Here is a 20,068-nt window from a genome sequence, read left to right on the forward strand (position 1 = left end):
TTGTTCGTCTCTGTGTGCCCTGCGATTGGCTGGCAACTGATTCAGGGTGTCCCCCGCCTACTGCCCGGAGACGGCTGGGATAGGCTCCAGCACCCCCGCGACCCTAGTGAGGATCAAGCGGTTCGGAAAATGGATGGATGGTTCAAAGCAGCTAGATGTTTCAGTTTAAATCATAATGTGTTTAGACTAATGGGGACACATTGAACAGAACGTGATGACATATTTTGATTTGACTTCAACTTCAATGATGTACCAATGAGTTTGGAGCACGTTTCAGTACACAGTTCCACTAACTTTATCCTAATTTGTACTGTTCCATTAAAAAAAATAATCATTTGGTGTTCTGCACTGCGTTAACCTTGTTTTGGACTGTTTTCAACAATTTACTCATGTAAAGGCACTGGCGGCCGTTTGAAAAGCTCTCTTGGGCCACATACGCCCCCGGGGCCCCATGTTGGTCTACCCCCTTGTTGTGTCGGAGGGCCGGCAGCCCCTCACTGAGTTGGTCGCGATCATTGTTCCTCCGCAGCATTAACCACATTCCACTGGGGCGCAGCGCATCCCGTCTCCATCCCCCGCATTCCTTTGGCGCGAACGAGTCCCCCCCAATCTCCCTCCTCGGAAAAACTCATTTCGGCTTCCGTTTACACTCTCGAAACTCTTTCGGTAACGTGTTTTTTTCTACCTACTTCATATTTATTTCGTCTCTAGTTCCCGCTTACTTTGTTGTCCGCGTAGGGAGCAATGCAAGTCGGCCAGACACCAACCAGGGAGGTGAAATTCCTCCGCGCAGCGCGCCATTGACTGTAAGGACCTTTCAACTTAAAAAAAAAAAACCCTCAAGTTGACAAACCGTTGGCGCAGTAGCGCGGTTCAGGCATTTTTTTTTTTTTTTTTTTTGCAGCTGCAGTAGGAGCGGAGAGGACGGATATGTGGCTCGCGACGACAGGGAAAAACACCTTAGCACCGGCTCGTTTGGATTATTCGCCGTGTTTTGTTCGTCCCGAATGGACCTCCGCTAGTGGTCCACGCTAACTTGTTTCCGGACTACAAAAACTACAACAACAACAACATGGAGCACTATCAGCACGACGTGGATCTCCGCGCCGGCCAAATGATGGACGAGCTTTCCTTGTACGACGCTTACCGCCGACGGGACGCCGCGGGAAGGGATTTGGACTCGACGGCGACCGCGCTCCGGCAGCAGCATCACACCGTGGAGAACTTCACGTCTGCGAACAAAGTCTACAACGCGGCTCCGGTGCGTCCGGTGCAATGCAGCCGGACCGTCCCTGTGGATTTCTGCACCCCGCAACGGGAGGCGGGCTACGCCGAGGAGGGCTGCTGTAAGTCCGAAGTGGCGCTGCCCTGCTACACCGGTGCCTCCGAGAGGCAACGACGTTACTCGCTCGAAGTGCACCGGTACAGCACCGGCTCCGCGTTCGACGCCCTCCACAAGCCGTTGCCTCTGCCCGGCAACAGGTGCAACAGCGTGTGCATGGACGGCAGGCACCACAGCCCGCGCTCAAGCCTGGCATCCTCATCCGTCTCATCGCAGGAGCAAAGCAAGCACGCCAGCCCCCGGGCGAGTCTGGTGGTGGCGGTGCCCAGCCTGGTGCACTGCGAGGGGTCCAGCGTCCTGAGCCCGAGGTCCAGCTACGCGAGCACGGCCAGCGACACCAGCAAGCACTCCAGCCCCAGGACCAGTCTGAACAGCTGCGATTGCTGCAGCAAGCCCAGCAGCAACCGGACCAGCGGCATCAGCATGGGCTATGACCAGAGGCACGCCAGCCCCAGGTCCAGCACGGCCAGCCAGTACTCCTTCACTACCAGCCCCAGGTCCAGCTACTCGGACTCGCGCTACGGACCCCACGTCAGGGATGAGTTTGAGGGGGCCGCCCCGCTCGTGGCCAGCCCCAGGTCCAGCATTTGCAGCCAGGATGGAAGCGCCAGAGCTCCCGTATGCGTGCTCAGTCCCCGCTCCAGCATCTCCAGCCACAGCTCAAGAAGCTCCCGCAGCTCCAGGGGTTCCATGAGCACCTACCCGGACCTGCAGCTGCCCTCCCCCAGAGCCTCCATGCTGGGGGGACACGACGACTCGCTCCTGCATGAGCTGGGGGACCCCAACGGGATGCACCCGCGCCTTCATGTCCAGGAGCACCCCTCGTCCCTAGAAGTGACCTCCAAAACACCCACTGTGGGCCAGAGGTTCAAGGTGCCTTATCAGGTGACCCCGAGCCGGGAGAGCGGGCCCAGTCAGGCGGAGAGGCGACTGGAGGCGCTCACCTTGGAGCTGGAGAAGGAGTTGGAGATGCACATGAAGAAGGAGTACTTTGGTAGGTGCTCGCTTGTATGTTGTGCTTGCTTGGGTTATGCGAACTTGGCCACATATGCTCAAGTTGTTCTTTCCGACAATGTTGAAGTTTGGACTTTGGATTCCATTGTCAAAAGTTCGGGAAGGATGGCCAGTCACAATGCAGTCAGTCTGTTGATAGGTGTTCGGATCGGTCGTTCTTACCAAAATGTGTGTTCGGTTCAATCAAACGCTTTTTGTCTTTGATGTGGAGAAAACCTGCATCTTGCATCACAATCATTGTAGATCAAAACATTCCATATTTATGAAAAAAATGAATGTTAGGTTCACTGGAGACTAGACTTTGTTGACTGAAAAAGGTACATTACGTTCATTGGAGAGTCTGAATCGTCATCATTTTTACAAACTGTCTTACGTCAGGTTAATTGCTAAATTGCTCGAGATGTTCCCGAAAGTACAATAGTATGGTTCATTTTGTTCAGTACAAAACATGGATGTTAAATCCATCTAAGAGTAACAGTCTAATCTCAATACGAAACCACATTATATATTTGAAATCAAGTTTTAAGTTTGGCTCTTTGGAGACTGTAAAATAGTTTTTGTTTACTTTGTGTCAGTTCAAAAAAAGGTTTATCGAAGAGTCAATGTTGTCTTGATAGAAGATCCTAAACTATCTTTGATGTTACCAAAAAATGTATGTTGGGTTCGTTGAAGATGCATTAGGCACTAAATGGTCTTTGATTACAAAAATGTACATTCGTATACAATCTGTAAATTCTATTTAATGGCATTTATGTTAAGTTCTTTAAAGCCCTTGACCGGTCTGTGATATGACCAAAAATTTACATAATGTAGTTTTGATGTGAGCACACACTCACACACACACACACACACACACACGCACACGCACAAAGGCGTCAATGAAAACCTGAACTAGTTGTTCAGGTGTATTATTTTTTCAATTAACTAAATTGTTCTCTCAAGAAAAGGTAAGGTGAATGTAATGGAAACAAGACCAATAGAGAGGGATCTGTTTCCTTAGTGACAGTGGAGAAACTGCTGCGCTTTTTTCCTTTCTTTCTTTCTTTCTTTCAAAGGGTGTGCGGTGCAGAAGTCGTGGCCATAGTAGTAGTCGTCTTGTTTGTTGTGGTGGTAACTGTAAATCAACAGTTTGTGCAATACAGGCCTGCAATTGAAGCACCCCCGCTCTCCCTCCCCTCACCACCACCACCACCACCAAAACCTCCTTGCTTCATTATCTAGCCAGTTGGGAGTCTGGCACGACCAGAGCCTTGGCACACGCGCAGCATCGATGGCGGTCCAGACAACGATGAGGGGAGTCAGAGTGGTTTAGTCCAATCTGATCACCTGTCCTGACCGAACACTATATCAAAGATAACGCAGCTCACTTTTGATTAACCTTGTCAGAGGTATTCATTGAACAATATGTCCACGCAACTTGGAGCTTGTTCCGTACTTGAGTGCAAAGGTGCAGGAATGCAGTTGATTTTTTACCATGTCTCCCTCCCCCCCCTGGAGTTGAATGCTCAACATCCTGTGCTTGCCACACGTAGGCCTTGCAAAATGGGCACACAAGGGATTTGGCATCCTGTTTTTTTTTTAATGTTACACGCCCGAACATCCTCGCTGTCTTGTTAAACACTAACCAACATGTTTGTCCTTGCGATCTGTGGGTATTTTTTACTGTGATTCACACGCAGCAGATCCAGGAATGAATTTAAAATTTTAAAAAAAACACCTTTTGGCACAAGGTTAAAGCTCCATAAAAATCTGTGTGATTATAGGAAGGATTGTTGCGACGAAGTTGATACAATGTAAACCATAGGAAATACAGAGAAGATAACACTTTGATGCCCAGAGCGAAATTTTTGGCATTACAGCAGCATTATCGGGTAAAGCAACACGCAGATAGAGGTTTTAAAAAAATACACAAATAAACTCAGTTCAAAGGGCCACGACCAGTAAAGTTGCGGCGGCCCTGTCACAACCTGCACTCATTCAAGATATAATATGATAAGAATCAATGTTTCAATGATTCATTTCATTTTTAGCATCTTAAAAATGTGTGTTCGTACCGTCAAATGGCTTTATCGAGTTAAATGGATAAAACTCAAAAGTTTGGGGTCAAAAGCAAGAATGTGTTAATTTCATGATATTTATTCATGAAATTTGTACTGGGTCAGTTGGTCCGGTGTCTGTAGTGGACAGATACAATGCCCTATTGGCCCCGGGCCATCGGGCCACCGTCAATGTTGAACCCAATAAACAAATAGAATAAAAATGTTTTGTAAGACTTAGAAACTATTGTGCTAATTTAAGAACAGTGGCTCCTTCCCTCTGAGAACATCCTATTTGAAGTCTCACAATTTCGAGACGTAACGGAGATCAGTTGTTAGGTTTCGTCATAGTGTCAAAATGTAAGCAGCATGATGAAGAGGACCCTTTGAATACCAATTGTAATGGAACCAGGACAGTTGAAATCTGAATTTCACCGCAGGCTGTAAACTGGCATATGTTGCATCCAGTCTAGGCTACTGGATGTTGGACGATTATCAGAAGTTGCTTTCTCCGTGGTACTGTTTTTTGTTTGGTTAAACTTCCCAAAATAACCAGCAAACACTGGCAAACTGTTAGCAGCGTGTGAGAAAGCGAGGAAGTTGCGCTCTGTACAAAGGGAGGAAGTAATCAGCAAAGCAAAATGAGTGACTACTACGTGAACGACAATAAGCTTTTATGATCTAGTGTAAGCAAAGTGTATCAGTGTCCCTCTGATAAGGCCGTTTTTCTTTTGTAACCTTTTTAAATATACACAGAGTGGCCTTCCTTTGATGCGTTCATGACGATTTCAGTTAATTTTGCTGGCTTACTGCATTAGTTTAACACCGTCAGCGAGAATGAGCTTTTTCAGCTTGTAAGCAGCTCGATTTTCATGTAGCTTTGGTAAGGCACCATATTTATGTTATTAAATTTATGTCATAACATACATGGCGGCCATATATTTTTCGCGAAGACGTCAGACTCAAAAGTGCAGAGGTCGTGGGTTCGAATCAAGGCCGCAACAGGCTTCCTGCGTGAAGTTTTCCTCCCACGTCCCCCCCCCCCCCCCCCAAAAACATGTAAGTTAGGTTGATTGAAGACTCTAAATCACAAGTCTCAAACTTAGGTCCTCGAGGGATCGTAACCAGGCTCCTGTAGAGCTTGCCCATGAGCTGATCATTTGCATCAGTTGTGTTGGAGGAGGGAAACACCTGAAACATGCAGGATAACCGCCCTGGAGGAATTTGAGACCTGTCCTCTAAATGATCTGTAGGCGTGAATGGTTGTTTGTCAATACAGTATGTGCCCTTTAAGTTGCTGGTGACTTGTTCAGGGTGTCCCCCCACCTCTCTCCCAAAGACAGGGAGTGTAGACTCCAGCACGCCAACACAAAAAAGCAATCAAGCCTGTCAGAATGTAGGAAGAGGGCCACTTTTTCCTTCCCTTTAGAGGGTTCAAGCCACTCTTTGCATCTTTTCTCTCCTACAGTATTTCAGAGATAATTTTTTTTCTTGCACGGGGAGGGAGGGGTGGCAGCCAATCGAGCTCACGTTCTGTCGACACCGTGACCCCGGACTGACCTCAACCAGGCTTTGACCCCGCACTCCTTGAGGAATGTGACCTCAGGCTAGGTTGTCCTGTGGATCTACTGCTGCCTCAAAATACTTATTTATTTTATTTTATTTTTTTTAATTACAAGGTCAATGTGCTCTGTAGTTATTGTCAGTCTTCTTCACCTGTACTGGCCTGTCTATATCGACTACACCAGTCGATACGGAACCTAGATCTGGTATGCAATACGTAGAATGGTCAAATGCTTAAAATAAGATCATGTATTTTGGCACTGACAATTTAAAATTGGAAGAAAAAAAAACATGATATTTGAAAAAGCATAATATACAACTTTTGGGGACGTGAACACGAACTGCAAAATAACGAGGAACACCATACGGCATTGATGTACATTTTCACTGGGCTCACATGTGCACACTTGTCATTAAATCAACCCGTCTGTGTTCCTTTTCTACAGGTATCTGCATTAAATGTGGCAAAGGCGTGTACGGCGCCAGCCAAGCCTGCCAGGCCATGGGAAATCTTTATCATACCAACTGCTTCACCTGCTGCTCATGTGGTGAGTGGAAAAAAATATTGTACGATAATACTAATCAAAGTGCGGTGCAAGGTACAAAATTGACCAGCTGCACATCTACATCTGCGGTTGCCATAGTAACTGATGGATCATGCTTCAATGCACTCGTCCTAATACATATTTCAAATGGCGGTGTGTGTGGAGTCTCTTCATGTTCACATTTATGCGCAGAGCAGAATCATTGCTCGGGATACTTCGCAGAAGCTATGAATATTATTTAGTGTTTATGAACGTATACAAAAAAATTGGTCTCATCCCCAAAATCCCCATTTCCTAATCATGGGTGTGTTTGGAAATATGCTGTGAGCGCCCAGTGCTTGATTCCGACCGTTCAGAAAGTCAGAGCTTGGTTCAAATGTGTCATTTAGTTCTTTAGAGTGCTCCAAAAACAAAGTGCCAGAGACTAATGCCACATAGTACGAGGAAATAGTCAAGCACAAGGCGCCGATTGCTTTATAACATATGCTGCATTCGTAAATCTGCGTTTTGTCTCTCCAAACGCACACACACACGCACACCAAGCGCACTTCGTGTTGATGGCAGTGAATAAGTTCTGGTTGCATTTGCGGAAACATTTTTCTTTTTAGTTTAAAATGACTTACCTTTTAACGAGAATCTCCTGTTGTATTGTGGCCAATGATAGAAGAATCCTGGTCGATTATTGCGCCTTTTGCTGCTCTAAATAGTGAATTGTTGTCGGGAATGAACAACGCGCGCCATTAAAGAACAGAGCAGGCTGGAGCCAAAACTTTATTCATTCATTCATTCATCTTCCGAACCGCTTCATCCTCACTAGGGTCGCGGGGGGTGCTGGAGCCTATCCCAGCTGTCTTCGGGCAGTAGGCGGGGGACACCCCGAATTGGTAGCCAGCCAATCGCAGGGCACACAGAGACGAACAACCATGCACACCCTCACTCACACCTCGGGACAATTTAGAGTGATCAATCAGCCTGCCATGCATGTTTTTGGAATGTGGGAGGAAACCGGAGCACCCGGAGAAAACCCACGCAGGCCCTGGGAGAACATGCAAACTCCACACAGGGAGGCCGGAGCTGGAATTGAACCCGGTACCTCTGCACTGTGAAGTCGACGTGCTAACCACTGGACTACCGGGCCGCCCTCCAAAACTTTACCTGCTCCCAATTTGAAGTCTCGCAAGATTGACTGAAGTCTTGCGCGACCAAGTTTTGTCCGGCTTGAGAGCCGTGTTTTTCTGATCATTCGTAATTCAGCGCAGGTTCACTGTATTGTAATAAGCAGCCTAGACAGATGTGTGTGTGTCTTTAAAAAGAAATAAATAAATGAAAATACTGTGTGTGTGTGTGTGTGTATGTGTATATATATATATATATATATATAGAGAGAGAGAGAGAGAGATACCAAAATTCCGTTTCTCACCAAGATCTGCTGAAGCTTTCTGCACGTGATATGACTCAGCGACCCGTAGATGATTAAAATCAACTCATTGTCAATTTTATTAAAGTCTGCTAGCAGCTTGTCACTCATTTTCAAAGCAACTTGGAAAATGCCAACTCACTCTTTGTTCCGCCCCTGAAAATTAATTAGCGTTACCCTCCGGCTGGCTGCTTTCGAAATTCCTCCGGTTTCTGAAATTCCGCTGACATTATTTGTCTTTGGGGCCTGTAATTAAATCCTCAATTCAGTTCAAGTACAGTGCGCAGAGTGTGTGTTTGTGCGGTATAGAGATTCCTGTCACCCGACTCCAGCACCCCCCCACCCCCTTCCACCCTTCCCGTTTCCAGGGGAAACCAGGCGAAGATGTCGGGAGAAAGCCTTTTAGCCAGGTTGCTCCCATTCATATGTACGCCGCACACGGATACTGATCCGCCTCTGGAAGCGCGGCCCTATAAATTTACACGAAACCAAAGCTGCATACTTTCCTGTTTATTGTGTGAGGAAGAGTGTCCGGTTGCTGGGATTGTGGGATTTTTGGACCGTGTCGCATCCGACGTGAGAAATATGGTTGCATCTATTGGGGGAAATCACATCTCCCCATTAGCAAATGCTGTTTGTTTGAAGCTTGGCAGGCCGCCCTTTCTCTCCACAGATGGTTTATGGCTCATGTAAACTCTTCTGATGTATCATTTGACCTCAAGTTCAATGGGAATGTTTTCTTTTAAGCAGCAGCCTTGTCATAACACACTTTAGCGATAAATCAGGAGCTGCGTCCGTGTGACTGTATTCGGGGTTTTTTTTTTGTTGTTTTGTTTTGTTTTTGGCCTTTCTTTTTATTTTTGTTGTTGCCCAGACAGCTTCGGCTTTGTTTAACCATGCATAATTGAACCCTCCTCTTGGCTCACTCCCATGGTTGCACCCTTTTTTCATGAAATGGCCAAGAATGCAAAAAAAAAAAAAAAAAAAAAAAAAAAAAATCGCCTCCTCCACTGGAGCCAACCTTTCCCGGAGGACCTCAATCAGACGATCAGGGAGCGTACCAAGCTCTGGCATGTGCTCTCACAGGCAAAAAAAGAAGGGGGGGGGGTGTTAAATTTGTCACAATGCGAATGGAAAAGCTGTTGTATGGTTGAGCAAAACGCAGGTACTTTATATTGTTTACATCAGACCATCTCTCAACCATTCGGTGTTTGTGAGGGTATGGGGAATATTCTTTCATGCCTGTGAGTTCACTTGGATGCCCAAAAAGATGGCTAAATTAATGCAAAAAATATTCCATGTGACAGGAAAAAAATTATTTGGGGCGTGGGTGCTGGATCGCATCAATGGAATTTCAATACCTTTTGATGGGGAAAATGGATTTGACATACAAGTAATTTGAGTAATGAGATACTCAGACCAAATTAAACTCCTGAATCCAGGTGCCACACTCTCTATCAGGTTGGAATTTGGTAGTAATTAGGTGAGTTTTGCTCGGGGGAGCAGCTCAGGTACAATCATGAAAATGGCCAACGGTGACTACCTGATTCTTTTTTAATTTATTTTATTTTTTTGTGTGTGTCCTGTCATGATGAACGTGGCGGCAGCAAATTCTTTTGTACGAGACTAAGAGTGTGCGATCAGCAAAAAGTGAACCAACAATTTGTTTGGTCAAGGTCAAGGTCTTGTCCACAGTTTATCTTTGGCCTTCTATCCTGCGACCTAGCAAGTGTTAAACTTAACAAACCCAATGATTATTATTTTCCACGGGACTTCTCCGCATGGCCCCGGGTGAGCAGACTGTCAGTCACTCATACGATGACTCAGTCCTAATTATAATCAACAAAGCGGCCTCAGAAAGGTAGAAAAAAGCCCAACAGTTGTACCTGCCAGACGGCGGCAAAACAGGAAACTGGGAAAGAAGGACACATTCCGTTCTGTATGCTTTTGTTCCTGCTGTAGTCGTGTATATCATTAGAAGTTCGAGATAACGTAATCAAGTGTGTGATCGATGCCGATCTGCTCTTTACATGCGCCACGGCATTTCATCAAATGGGCAGTTTGACAGACTTGTCATGTGCAGATCTTTGGAAAGGACATCTGAATTTTCAAGATTTTTATTTATTTATTTATTTATTTATTTATTGGTAGACTTGTTCAAATTAGTTCAGTATTTCATGTTTTCCTACCGTGTCAGGATCTGTTCAGCTCTTTGAGAGTTTGTACTTATAAAAAGAAGCCCGTCTGTCGCAGAAGAGTTCTGTGTGCTCTGTTTGGAAGCCGTCATATTTCCAAGTGGCTGTCAAGGCATAGCAGAGAAAAAGCAGTCCGTCGACATTCCAATTCACCGTTTATATGACAAAAAGATTACGTTTGGATTGGTTTGGCAAAACGATTTTTCTACCCCCTGGTGTAAAGTCAGATTAAATTCCAGTCAAACGACATCTCTTTATTTGACATGAGGTGGTCATATGGGATATTTTTTTAATATGTTTTGGGGCTTTTTACCTGATGCTCATCTGAACGCTTCATATAAACCAAGTTATGGTTGTCTAGCACTGCCTGCCAGGAATAGATATGGTTGGGAATGCTGATAACGCCATATCATCATTAAAACTATAAAAACATTTTGGGTCATTTCTGAAGCCGACCCTCACATTCTTCACGCAACTTAAGTGATCATCCAGTGCTTGAAGAACCCACCGCCTTTGGCGGTCAGGAGGGACGAAATAGAACTGCGCATGTCACCACATGTTCACGTTGATCCGATTGTCCGGAAGCGCTGCTCTCGTCTTTGCCGCCCTCCCAGAAATTTATCAGTTTCAGCTGGCTTATCCCTTGATTGGAACGTTGGATAAGACATGGCTGGAATGTTGTTTGGTTTTGACATTTCCCCTGAAGGGTGTGGCAAGAGTTGGTGGTCAGAACTCTGGGAGGGCATCTCTCAGGGTGTAAAGTACAGTCTGCCGAGGAAGCGAAGTTAAAGTGTTACTGGATGACTTTTCGTCAAAATGGCTCAGACATGCCAACGCATAAATTGTTCAAATGAAACACAATCAGACAATTGTTATTTCTTTTGTATCTTTTTAAAAGTGATCGCCAAATTCTGTGCCTCATTTGGGTTTAATTCTACAGCACAGGTGTCAAAGTCAAGGCCCGGGGGCCAGATCCGGCCCCCCGGTGTCATTTTAAGTGGCCCGCAGGAGCAAATCGTATGTGTCAACTTTCATGATTCTTGCTGAAATCTGTACCAAAATTTCAAATTGTCATGAGTAATAAATAACGTTGAGAGGGAAGCCGTAACTCCAAAGTGGCCCGTGACAAAAAGTGAGTTTGACACCCCTGTTCTACAGTATTAAATATACTGGCTACAGTTCCTTGATGCAATTAATTAGTCCTCCGTTCCGATGGCGGCGACTGAATACGCACACAAGTCAAAATATAAATGTGCTGTAGTCGATCACTAACCGACGCTAGCGCAGTAGTTAGGTCACGATCACGGTAAATATTTGTATAAAAAAACACATCTAGGCCATAGATATGTAACTATCAAGTGGAAAAACATGTAGAAACAAGTACAGCAGTAATTGAGCATGCCTCTCTGTTTTGCACTGCTTGTAACCTCGAAACCTCGAGCATCGGGTTCGTTACAACTTTTCTTTTTGACTGATACCAGTACAATGATGGCGTAGTGCTACACTCGCCTTACTTGTGTGCAGGCAGCGTGGGATCGGTTCCCGCTCTGTGACGGTGTGTATGTGTGTGCGATTGGCTGTTCGTCTCAGTGAGTGCCTCGAGACGGACTGGCGACCAGTTCACGGTGTAGTCCGCCCCGCCTTCCGCCCATAATCAGCTGAGATAGGCACCGGGCCATCCTGTAAGGGATAAATGGTGTCGAAAAAGACGCATGATGCGACCAGTTTTCACTCTTGGAGTATTCAGTGATATCGAATACCGATACCTCTAGTAATTTCGATTTCGATTTCATTTAAGACAATGAAAAAAAAAAATGGGAAAAGACCTTTTTTGCTGATACAAATGATGAGTTGCTGATGTGTCAATCTCCAGGAGGATATGCCAACTACTGCCGAGGAGGATTTACTCATCAGAATGATTTATTTAGTTTGCCTTAATGAGCAGTGGCTGGTACCGGCAAGCGTGTACGAGTTCCTGATATCTTAAAAAATAAAATAATAATAAAAGACACGCTGGTATGGACCCGATAGTGATAACTGGTGTCTGTACTCTCTCACCCCTACCGATTTCATTGTCTTTGAAAGCTTCAGGCAGCTATAAACGCACCCTCTGCCCCTATGGCCAATCCTGGAAATGGTCATCAAACTTTGATGCGATGCTCAGCCCAGCCCACATTACAGAATGTTGGCAAAAAATGCTCACGAGGCCTCACTTTGCACACCCCAACCTTAGTGGTTCCACTTTATTTAACACTTTGGTTGTCCCAAAACTGCCGGATTGCAGAAAATGCAGCTGGTTCTTTGCACCTCTGCCGCCGGGTTTGTCTTCTGACAAAAGGCCGGAGGAGAGCTAGTGGGCATAGAGGGGACCCCCCGCCCCCGCCCCACTTCCCACCCCACCTTCCCCCACCCTCGTTCGGGGGCGGGTTTGAATGGGTCCAGCTAGTGACCTCAGGCAGAAGGAATGTCCCCGTTTGCTCAGTCGGCCCGCGTCAACGCCGGGGCCCTTTTGTGTCCACCTCCCAGACTGCCAGAAACCTTGCAACGCCACGCCAAACCCCCACACCCCCTTCCCTATAATCTCACTCTTCCTGCAAGGTTAGGCCTTTTGAGGACGCGAGGGTGGCTTCCTCCCTCTGCGCTGGCTAGAAATGCTAATTGCTCCTCAGTCTGCCTCGTCTTAAAAGTCTCACCTATTGTGTGTGCAGCATTCCTGGGCTCCTCGGCCCATTTGTGTGGGTGTTAACGTATGACCGTCACCCGGCGGCGCGGTGACGTTTGAAATATAGCGATTGCATAAATTTCACTGTTAAACGAGAGGACCTTTTTTAGCCATTAAATCAACGGTGGCCCGGGACAACAATTAAATCTCGACTAACGCTGCAGATTTACGATCCTCGACATTGCCCATACCCCCCCCACCCCACCCCACCAGCCCCCACCGCCATGCTCGAGTGAAGTCATCACGCTGCTGCAGAGATGCAGCGCAGTGTTAAATGAATTTGAAAAGGGGGGCATGCCCTGAAAGATAGAAGCGGGAGGGGTGGGGTGGGCACAAGAAGCCTGTTGCAGATTTTCCCTTTTAGATCGGGCTCAGGTCTCATGAATTAAGACTTGGCCGTGGGAATTTAGCTCAACCTCAGAGTACAACATGAATTTTAATAATTTACTCATATTTATGACCAATGATAAAATAATATAGTTCTACAAAGTGGTTGCCCTAGGTCAGGGCTGCCCAACTTATTTTTTTCACCCAAAACTTTGAAAATGGCCTCAAAGCCTCCTAACATCCTTCGTGTGTCAACGATGAACTTCCTGTCTCCGTTCGGCTATTCTCGGCGTGTTTGTGAGCGGCTCGCACAATGCACGGAAGAGGAGGCGGATAGGGTGTGTTTTGGGCGGGCGGGGTGACGTGGGGGGGGGGGATGTCGAGCAGTCTGCTGTATTGATCGTGAATGGATTCCTATTGAGATCAGCGGTCAGAGTACTTAAGTTGAGGCACAATGTGGCTTGCTTTGGGCCAGACCATCTGCTCTGCACCAGACCTGCTGCTGTCTGCTTGAGCCACTTTGAGGCCACTGTTTAAAATAGGCGCACTTGTGTATGTGCCAAAAATATGCGTGTGTAAAAAAAAAGTTTTCGTGTGAAGTAACTCAGTAAAATGTGTTAAATTTAAAGAGGGCGGGGGTACGGAAAATTGCCAAAGAAAAAGCAAAAACATATCCAGAGTTCATTGGTCACTTAATCAAGGTCTCACACTCATGTTGTTCATGCGTTGTATTTCTTTTTTTTTTTCTTAGGGAGGAGGTTGCGAGGGAAAGCCTTCTATAATGTGAACGGGAAGGTCTACTGTGAGGAAGACTTTTTGGTAAGTCACTTTTACAAAGTCAACCCGGTAATGTTCAATATTCAGATGTAGAGTAATAACAGGAAACCTCTTCGCGCTGCATGTAAAAGCTGGCATTTCACCGTCTCTTTATTTTTCATAGTTTGGTCATTTGAAAAAGAAATCAGCAAATGTTCTTGATCCCCTCGAGACACTCAAACCCAGATATGGACGCTGCAATTAGAGTTTGGGAACACCCATCCAATTCGCACTGATTTTCCTGAAATGAACCTCCCTTGAGGAGGTTCATTCGCTTGCCCCCCCCCCCCCCTTCTGGAGGTTGATGACAGATGGTCCATCCAGAGTGTGGAGATGCACACACTTCCTCGATTAAATGTTTTACAAAGGCTGCCATCATCTTTATCACAGTGATGGGCTACATAGGGCCCCTCCAGATCATTGGAGCCTCGCCCACGGTGTGACAAATAAGAAGTTATACCCCCCCCCCCCCCCCCTGCAAAGAAAATGCCAAAATGATGACACTAAGTCTTGCCTCTGATTTCTTACCACAGTACTCAGGTTTCCAGCAGACGGCCGAGAAGTGCTTTGTGTGTGGCCACCTCATCATGGAGATGGTAAGCCAACCAACGTTAGCAATGACGCTAGTACAGTGGAATCGCGATGAAACCTTTTTACGGTTCACCGATGACCCATGATAAGATTTTCAACTGTTTGTATCACTGTTTGAAGTTCTATTGGGAATTCTAGATTTAGTAGAGTATATTTTGTCCGCGTGGGTTTTCTCCGGGTACTCCGGTTTCCTCCCGCATTCCAAAAACATGCATGGCAGGCTGATTGAAGACTCCAAATTGTCCCTAGGTGTGAGTGCGAGCGCGGATGGTCGTTCGTCTCTGTGTGCCCTGCGATTGGCTGGCAACCGGTTCGGGGTGTCCCCCGCCGACTGCCTGAAGACGGCTGGGATAGGCTCCAGCACGCCCCCGCGACCCTTGTGAGGATTAAGCGGATCAGAAAATGAATGAATGGATATTTTGTCTGTTCGCGTGAAGGCAAAACAAGAGCTGCACTCGGCGATGTGTGCCCACCACGCCGTATATCACTGTCGTCTTTGTCATCGGTAAATAAGCCATGTACATTTTATGGGGTCTTACGTGCTTTAAAATTAGCATTTCTTTTCGCAATACTGTGACAATACCTCACGTGTTCGTTTTGGTTACGGTAATTGTGATAGGAAATTCTTGGACCGTTTCTTATTTACAGTATGGTCAGACACCATCCAATTTTTCCAACATTTCGGAGGTTCCGCTGTGATTGTTGTTGCGATCGTCACCCACGGTCCAGCCGCGTGCCCTTTATGCCTCCTCGATTTCCATGGCTTCAGTCCCGCTTCTCGTGTGCTTTTCCTATGTGGTGATGAAGATCCTCCAGGCGCTGGGCAAGTCCTACCATCCAGGCTGCTTCCGCTGTGTGGTGTGTAAAGAAGGTCTGGACGGGGTGCCCTTCACTGTAGATGTGGAGAACAATATCTACTGTGTCAAAGACTACCACACGTAAGAAGTGCTCTCTGCTCTCTACTGACGCCGCCTGGAAAAAGGTGGCATTTTTCTCTCTTCTCGCCTTAGTTTGGATTGAACGGCACCGAGGTTTGGGTTTGACTGCGTCAACTTGTACTCATATTTATTCAGCAATTGTGGCAAAATGCTTTTACTCTGATAATTTTATCTATCTGTATGTTGTTGTTTTTTTAAATAGTAACAATGTTGCAGGGTTATAATCGTGATTTTTGTTCGTGATAGATTTGATTTCGATTTCAGTTATTTTTAATGAGTTTTTAGAACCAGTTTGGTCATTTTGATTTTTTCAAAAATACTTGCTTTCAAGTTTCCTTTTAGTATTAGTTTTATGTTTTTTAATATGTAATATGTACCGTATATGTAATATATGGAATGCTTGTCGAGTGCTAGAGGTAAAACAAAAACAAAAAAAAAAGGGCCTTTTGGCTAAAATTATGGTTATTTTTATCAACGTAAAATGTACTGTGAATTCATTTTCATTTTTTAAAAAGCATTTTCAATGTATGATAAGATCAGATAAGAAAACCTTTATTCGTCTCGCAATGGAGAAATTCCCAATTCACAGCAGCAAAGTTATGAAGGGAAGAACTAGAAGAAGGAAATATAGGAGCTGCTGGAAAGGCAGCCGCTCTCGCGGCGCCATCTTGAAGTCAAAATAACAAAATAACACAACACAACACATAAGACGCAGACAGTCGTGCAATCTTAATCACTTTTCCTGCATACACTTTGTACTTTATTTTGTCAACTCAAATGTTTTGTTCAAATTTAGTTTATTTCATTCGTTTTTGTGAACTGGAATAACAATGTTGCTAAGTGGTCCTTTTCCATTGCAGGGTTTTTGCTCCCAAGTGTTCCTCCTGCAACCAGCCCATTCTCCCAGCTCAGGTACCCACAATATAAATAGTCTTTACATATGCAACAGACTCGAGCGCTAACATTGTGGCCATTTTAACATTGAAAACCACCTGGATTTTTCCCATCAGGGCTCCGAGGAGACCATTCGGGTGGTCTCAATGGACAAGGACTACCATGTAGAATGTTACCACTGTGAGGTGAGGTCTCAAATGGGCTCGACGGTTACTTCTTGACACTCAATTTTGAACAATAGTGCATTTTATTGACGATGTACAGATCAAAAAAGCCTACAGATTAGTTTTGATCTGCTATTCCAGGTTCCCTTTTGACAGTGGCCAAAGGCCCTTTTAGGGGCAGCCGCTACAAGTGGGGTTATTCTATTGATCTGTAACTGGTTGGTTGTTGTTTCCACCAGGACTGTGGCCTCCAGCTAAATGATGAGGAGGGTCACCGCTGTTACCCTCTCGACGGCCACCTACTCTGCCACGGCTGCCACATCCGTCGACTGCAGTCTGAGGTCCCGGGGCACCCGCCCCCGAGCTACCCGCTTCACGTCACCGAGCTGTGAAGGGGAATGGGAGAAAAAGGGGGCGTTGCAAACACCCCCCCCCCACGTGGGCCGAGTGCCCGGGTCGTGGATTCGCCACCGCTGGCTGGACCAGTCAGCCCTTGTCTGGCCATGTCGTGCCTGTCTCCCAGCGACCTGCTTTGAGCTGGGAAGGGGAGGGTGGGAGGCAACGCCAACCCCCACCTGTCACCCCAAGGTGGGCGGAGACGCCAACCTGTCCCACCTTCTCAGCATCCAACTTGTGTGTCTTCCTCTTTTTCTGCCCTTGATGACCCACTCTTATTCTTCTGACCCCCTCCAGGCTGGACCGCTAAGATTCTCTCGGGTATCGCCCGTCACTTTATTATGAGATGGGGAGATCTTACCCACCTACTGGATAAAGCTTCCATAGAGTGATGGACTTACTTTGCTGCTCAACCCCCCCCCCCCCTCCCAGTGGTGTCCCCCAACTCTTCATACGAATAAATAACTGTCGCCCAGAGGGGCCATCGCTGGCCAGAGGGGAATACCCCAATGCGGCTGTGTTGTGCCTTTAGAGAGGGGTCTCCGTGTGGCTGCTAACACTGAGCTAGTGCCCACCAACCCAACTTCACCCGTGGCAACCCTTTCCGTTAACATTGACATTCCACGTAGACATCTTTAGATAATACCTCCAGAGATTCACTGTTTTAATGCGGAAAGAGGAAAATGCTGGACACAGATATATATACATACACACACACACACACACACACACACATATAGAGAGGGTGAAAATTGTTGCTGTCCTTGTGGCATTTCAGCGCAAGACTGAAAGATGTGGTTTGTCAACGTCTTTGAAAACTCGGAGCTGCTGGTCCCGCCCGATTTTTTCCAAAGGAGTCGTTTCCGCCACTTCCGTTGGCTGGCGCTAACGAGTGTCAAGTTGTCTGTTTTGATTGGCACTTTTCCCAACCTTGCTATTTTTTGGCCGAGTTGCTGCACCGGTGGCAGGACCACCTTCATCTGCGCCTGGCTGTGATTGTGGGGGCAGCGCAGCACCACCCTAAAAGAAACACCAATGTCCGTTTTTCACCAAGACCTCCGCCAAGGCTTAAAATGCAATTGGAAACAAAAAGCAAAATTCTGAGATTTGACCAGAATTGGATTTCATTTGGCCTCCCTGTTATGAATAGTAAAAGCAGTAAATCCCATACTGATTTGATTGGTCAAATTTTAAAGTCCACTTTTATTTGGTAGACTATAGCTGGAAGTATTTTTTGTTTCGTAATTGAAAAAATATACATTTCCAGCTGAGTGATGAAAATTTCATTTATCTAAATTCACTTTAACTTAAAATATAGGCTTAATTGTTTATTTTTTTCTCCTCCCATTACATATATATATATATATATATATATATATATATATATATATATATATAAAATGTCATCACAATTCCAGATATTAATTATAATCCAAGACAGTCTTGAATAACTTTCCAGCCATCATTCATAAAAAGGGGGTAAAAAAAACCCAAAATTTAAAGACAGTACTTTGATGATAACTTCCTCGGCGGAGGCAACAGAAATCCATTCTCATGTCATTTGGCACTGTTGATTAAAACCCAGACAAAATGGGGACATTATGTACTGTACACGCTTGTCCATGAGCTCTTTAGCTCTGATTGGCCAAAGTTCACCTTGGGTCCGCCTCTCAGGTGCAGGATGGCGGAGACAGACGCCATCTTGTTCCCGCTCAATACTACTGAGTAGAACGTGTCCATGAACAACACACTGACCACAACTAACTTATCATGACGCGAATGTAACGCAAATGATTGTTTCTACCCGACATTCCCAGCATCGCCTTACGTTAATTCACCTTTATTGTTATTATTATAGTTATTATTATTATTATTATAATGATGATTGTTATGTTTTCAAAAAAAATACTAGCACACGCCTAGCATCCCTTGTACATAAAGAGTCTAGTTTTGTATTTTTGTTCTCTCGGAAAGAGAGGAGAGGACGGACGGCTCCTCCTCCGACTGGTTAGTTGCCACAAAGCACATGTCACATGATTTTTTTTTTTTTATCTCGATGATGATTATTATTATTACCTAGATGGTTCATACAAAAAAAAGACTAGAGCTATTTATCTAAACATGGAGAGAGACAAATTATTTAATGTATTAAAAAGAAGTCAGGATGTACCGTTTTAACTGTAGAGGACATAATCTGCTATTCAATAAAGTGGTTTTGTAGCTAACTCCAATATTCAGACTCTTGTTGTTGAGATGAAATCCGGAGGGTTCTTGTTCTGGTGGATGAATAGTGACGCAAAGTTTGAAGACCGAAGTGGTCATGAACTACAGTCGCACAGGTGTCGCCACCATGACACCACATTGACAAAAGTTGACAAAATTAAAAACCAATTGACAAAATTGAGCAAATGTAGCAAACATCAAAAGGAAAGAACAGCAAAAAAATGATGGGAGTAACAAATGGATAAAAAGTAAAAACTGGCAAAATGAAAAAAAGTGACATGTAAAAACACATTCCAAAGGAATATAAACAAATGTTCAGGAAGCATGCGGGGGGAAATTTCAAAAGTCCTTAAAGATTTACAAAAAATGTGTCTTTACTTTTCATCCATTTCATTTAAATGGATAAAAACTAACACATTTATTCATATAAAAACCAAAAAAGCCCAAATAAAAGAATGCAAACTACATTAAACTAAAAACCAATTTCCAAATAAGTAAAATTCAATTTACAACAGGTTCGAATAAAATTATGAATAAACTAAAAACCACTTGACAAAAAGTAGAATAAAAAATACACAAACAAAAAGTAAAAACAGTGTTACAAAAAAGTGAAAAATTGAAAAACAGTGTTTTCAAAACATTTATCTCATCAAACATTGACCCAAATAAGTGCGGGGAAAAAGTGAAAAGATAGGAAAGGAAAAGCTAAATTAAATAAAACTACAACATAAAGCATTGCCAAACAAAATTATAAAAGTAAACAAACTAAAGGCAATTAACAAAAGCGCAAATTAATTTACAATGGTTAAAATGTTACAAGTAGAAAAATAGAAGTTGTTTAGCTAAATTTACACATACGAAGAATTGCTGGCATAAGTTAAAAAA

General features: G+C 44.9%; 1 protein-coding gene across 2 annotated transcripts; it reads left to right on the plus strand.

The window, feature by feature from the left end:
- Positions 1–558: 558 nt before the first annotated feature.
- On the plus strand, positions 559–19,185 carry wtip (WT1 interacting protein). Of its 2 annotated transcripts, XR_015100495.1 has the most exons (9): positions 559–2,336; positions 6,402–6,503; positions 13,913–13,980; positions 14,511–14,573; positions 15,376–15,506; positions 16,367–16,418; positions 16,517–16,585; positions 16,804–17,152; positions 17,258–19,185. XR_015100495.1 is itself a non-coding variant. In XM_086107478.1 (8 exons), exons 1-8 carry the CDS (start codon positions 1,073–1,075, stop codon positions 16,954–16,956), a joined length of 1,902 nt encoding a protein of 633 aa, XP_085963604.1. In that variant the 5' UTR covers positions 559–1,072; the 3' UTR covers positions 16,957–19,185. The 2 variants fall into 2 exon arrangements, 1 of the variants encoding a protein (XP_085963604.1); XM_086107478.1 differs by having other exon boundaries at positions 16,804–19,185.
- Positions 19,186–20,068: the final 883 nt, after the last annotated feature.

This window comes from Hippocampus guttulatus, chromosome 3 (assembly GCF_054856545.1).
Source record: "Hippocampus guttulatus isolate MCC_2025c chromosome 3, RoL_Hgut_1.0, whole genome shotgun sequence".
NCBI classification, from domain to species: Eukaryota; Metazoa; Chordata; class Actinopteri; order Syngnathiformes; family Syngnathidae; genus Hippocampus; species Hippocampus guttulatus.

Excerpts from the sequence above, each read along its gene's own strand:
- wtip (XM_086107478.1), top strand. The coding sequence starts at position 1,073 with ATGGAGCACTATCAGCACGACGTGGATCTCCGCGCCGGCCAAATGATG. Across the intron at positions 15,507-16,366 it reads TGTGTCAAAGACTACCACAC|GGTTTTTGCTCCCAAGTGTT; the intron begins GTAAGAAGTGCT and ends TTTCCATTGCAG. Across the intron at positions 16,586-16,803 it reads TAGAATGTTACCACTGTGAG|GACTGTGGCCTCCAGCTAAA; the intron begins GTGAGGTCTCAA and ends TGTTTCCACCAG.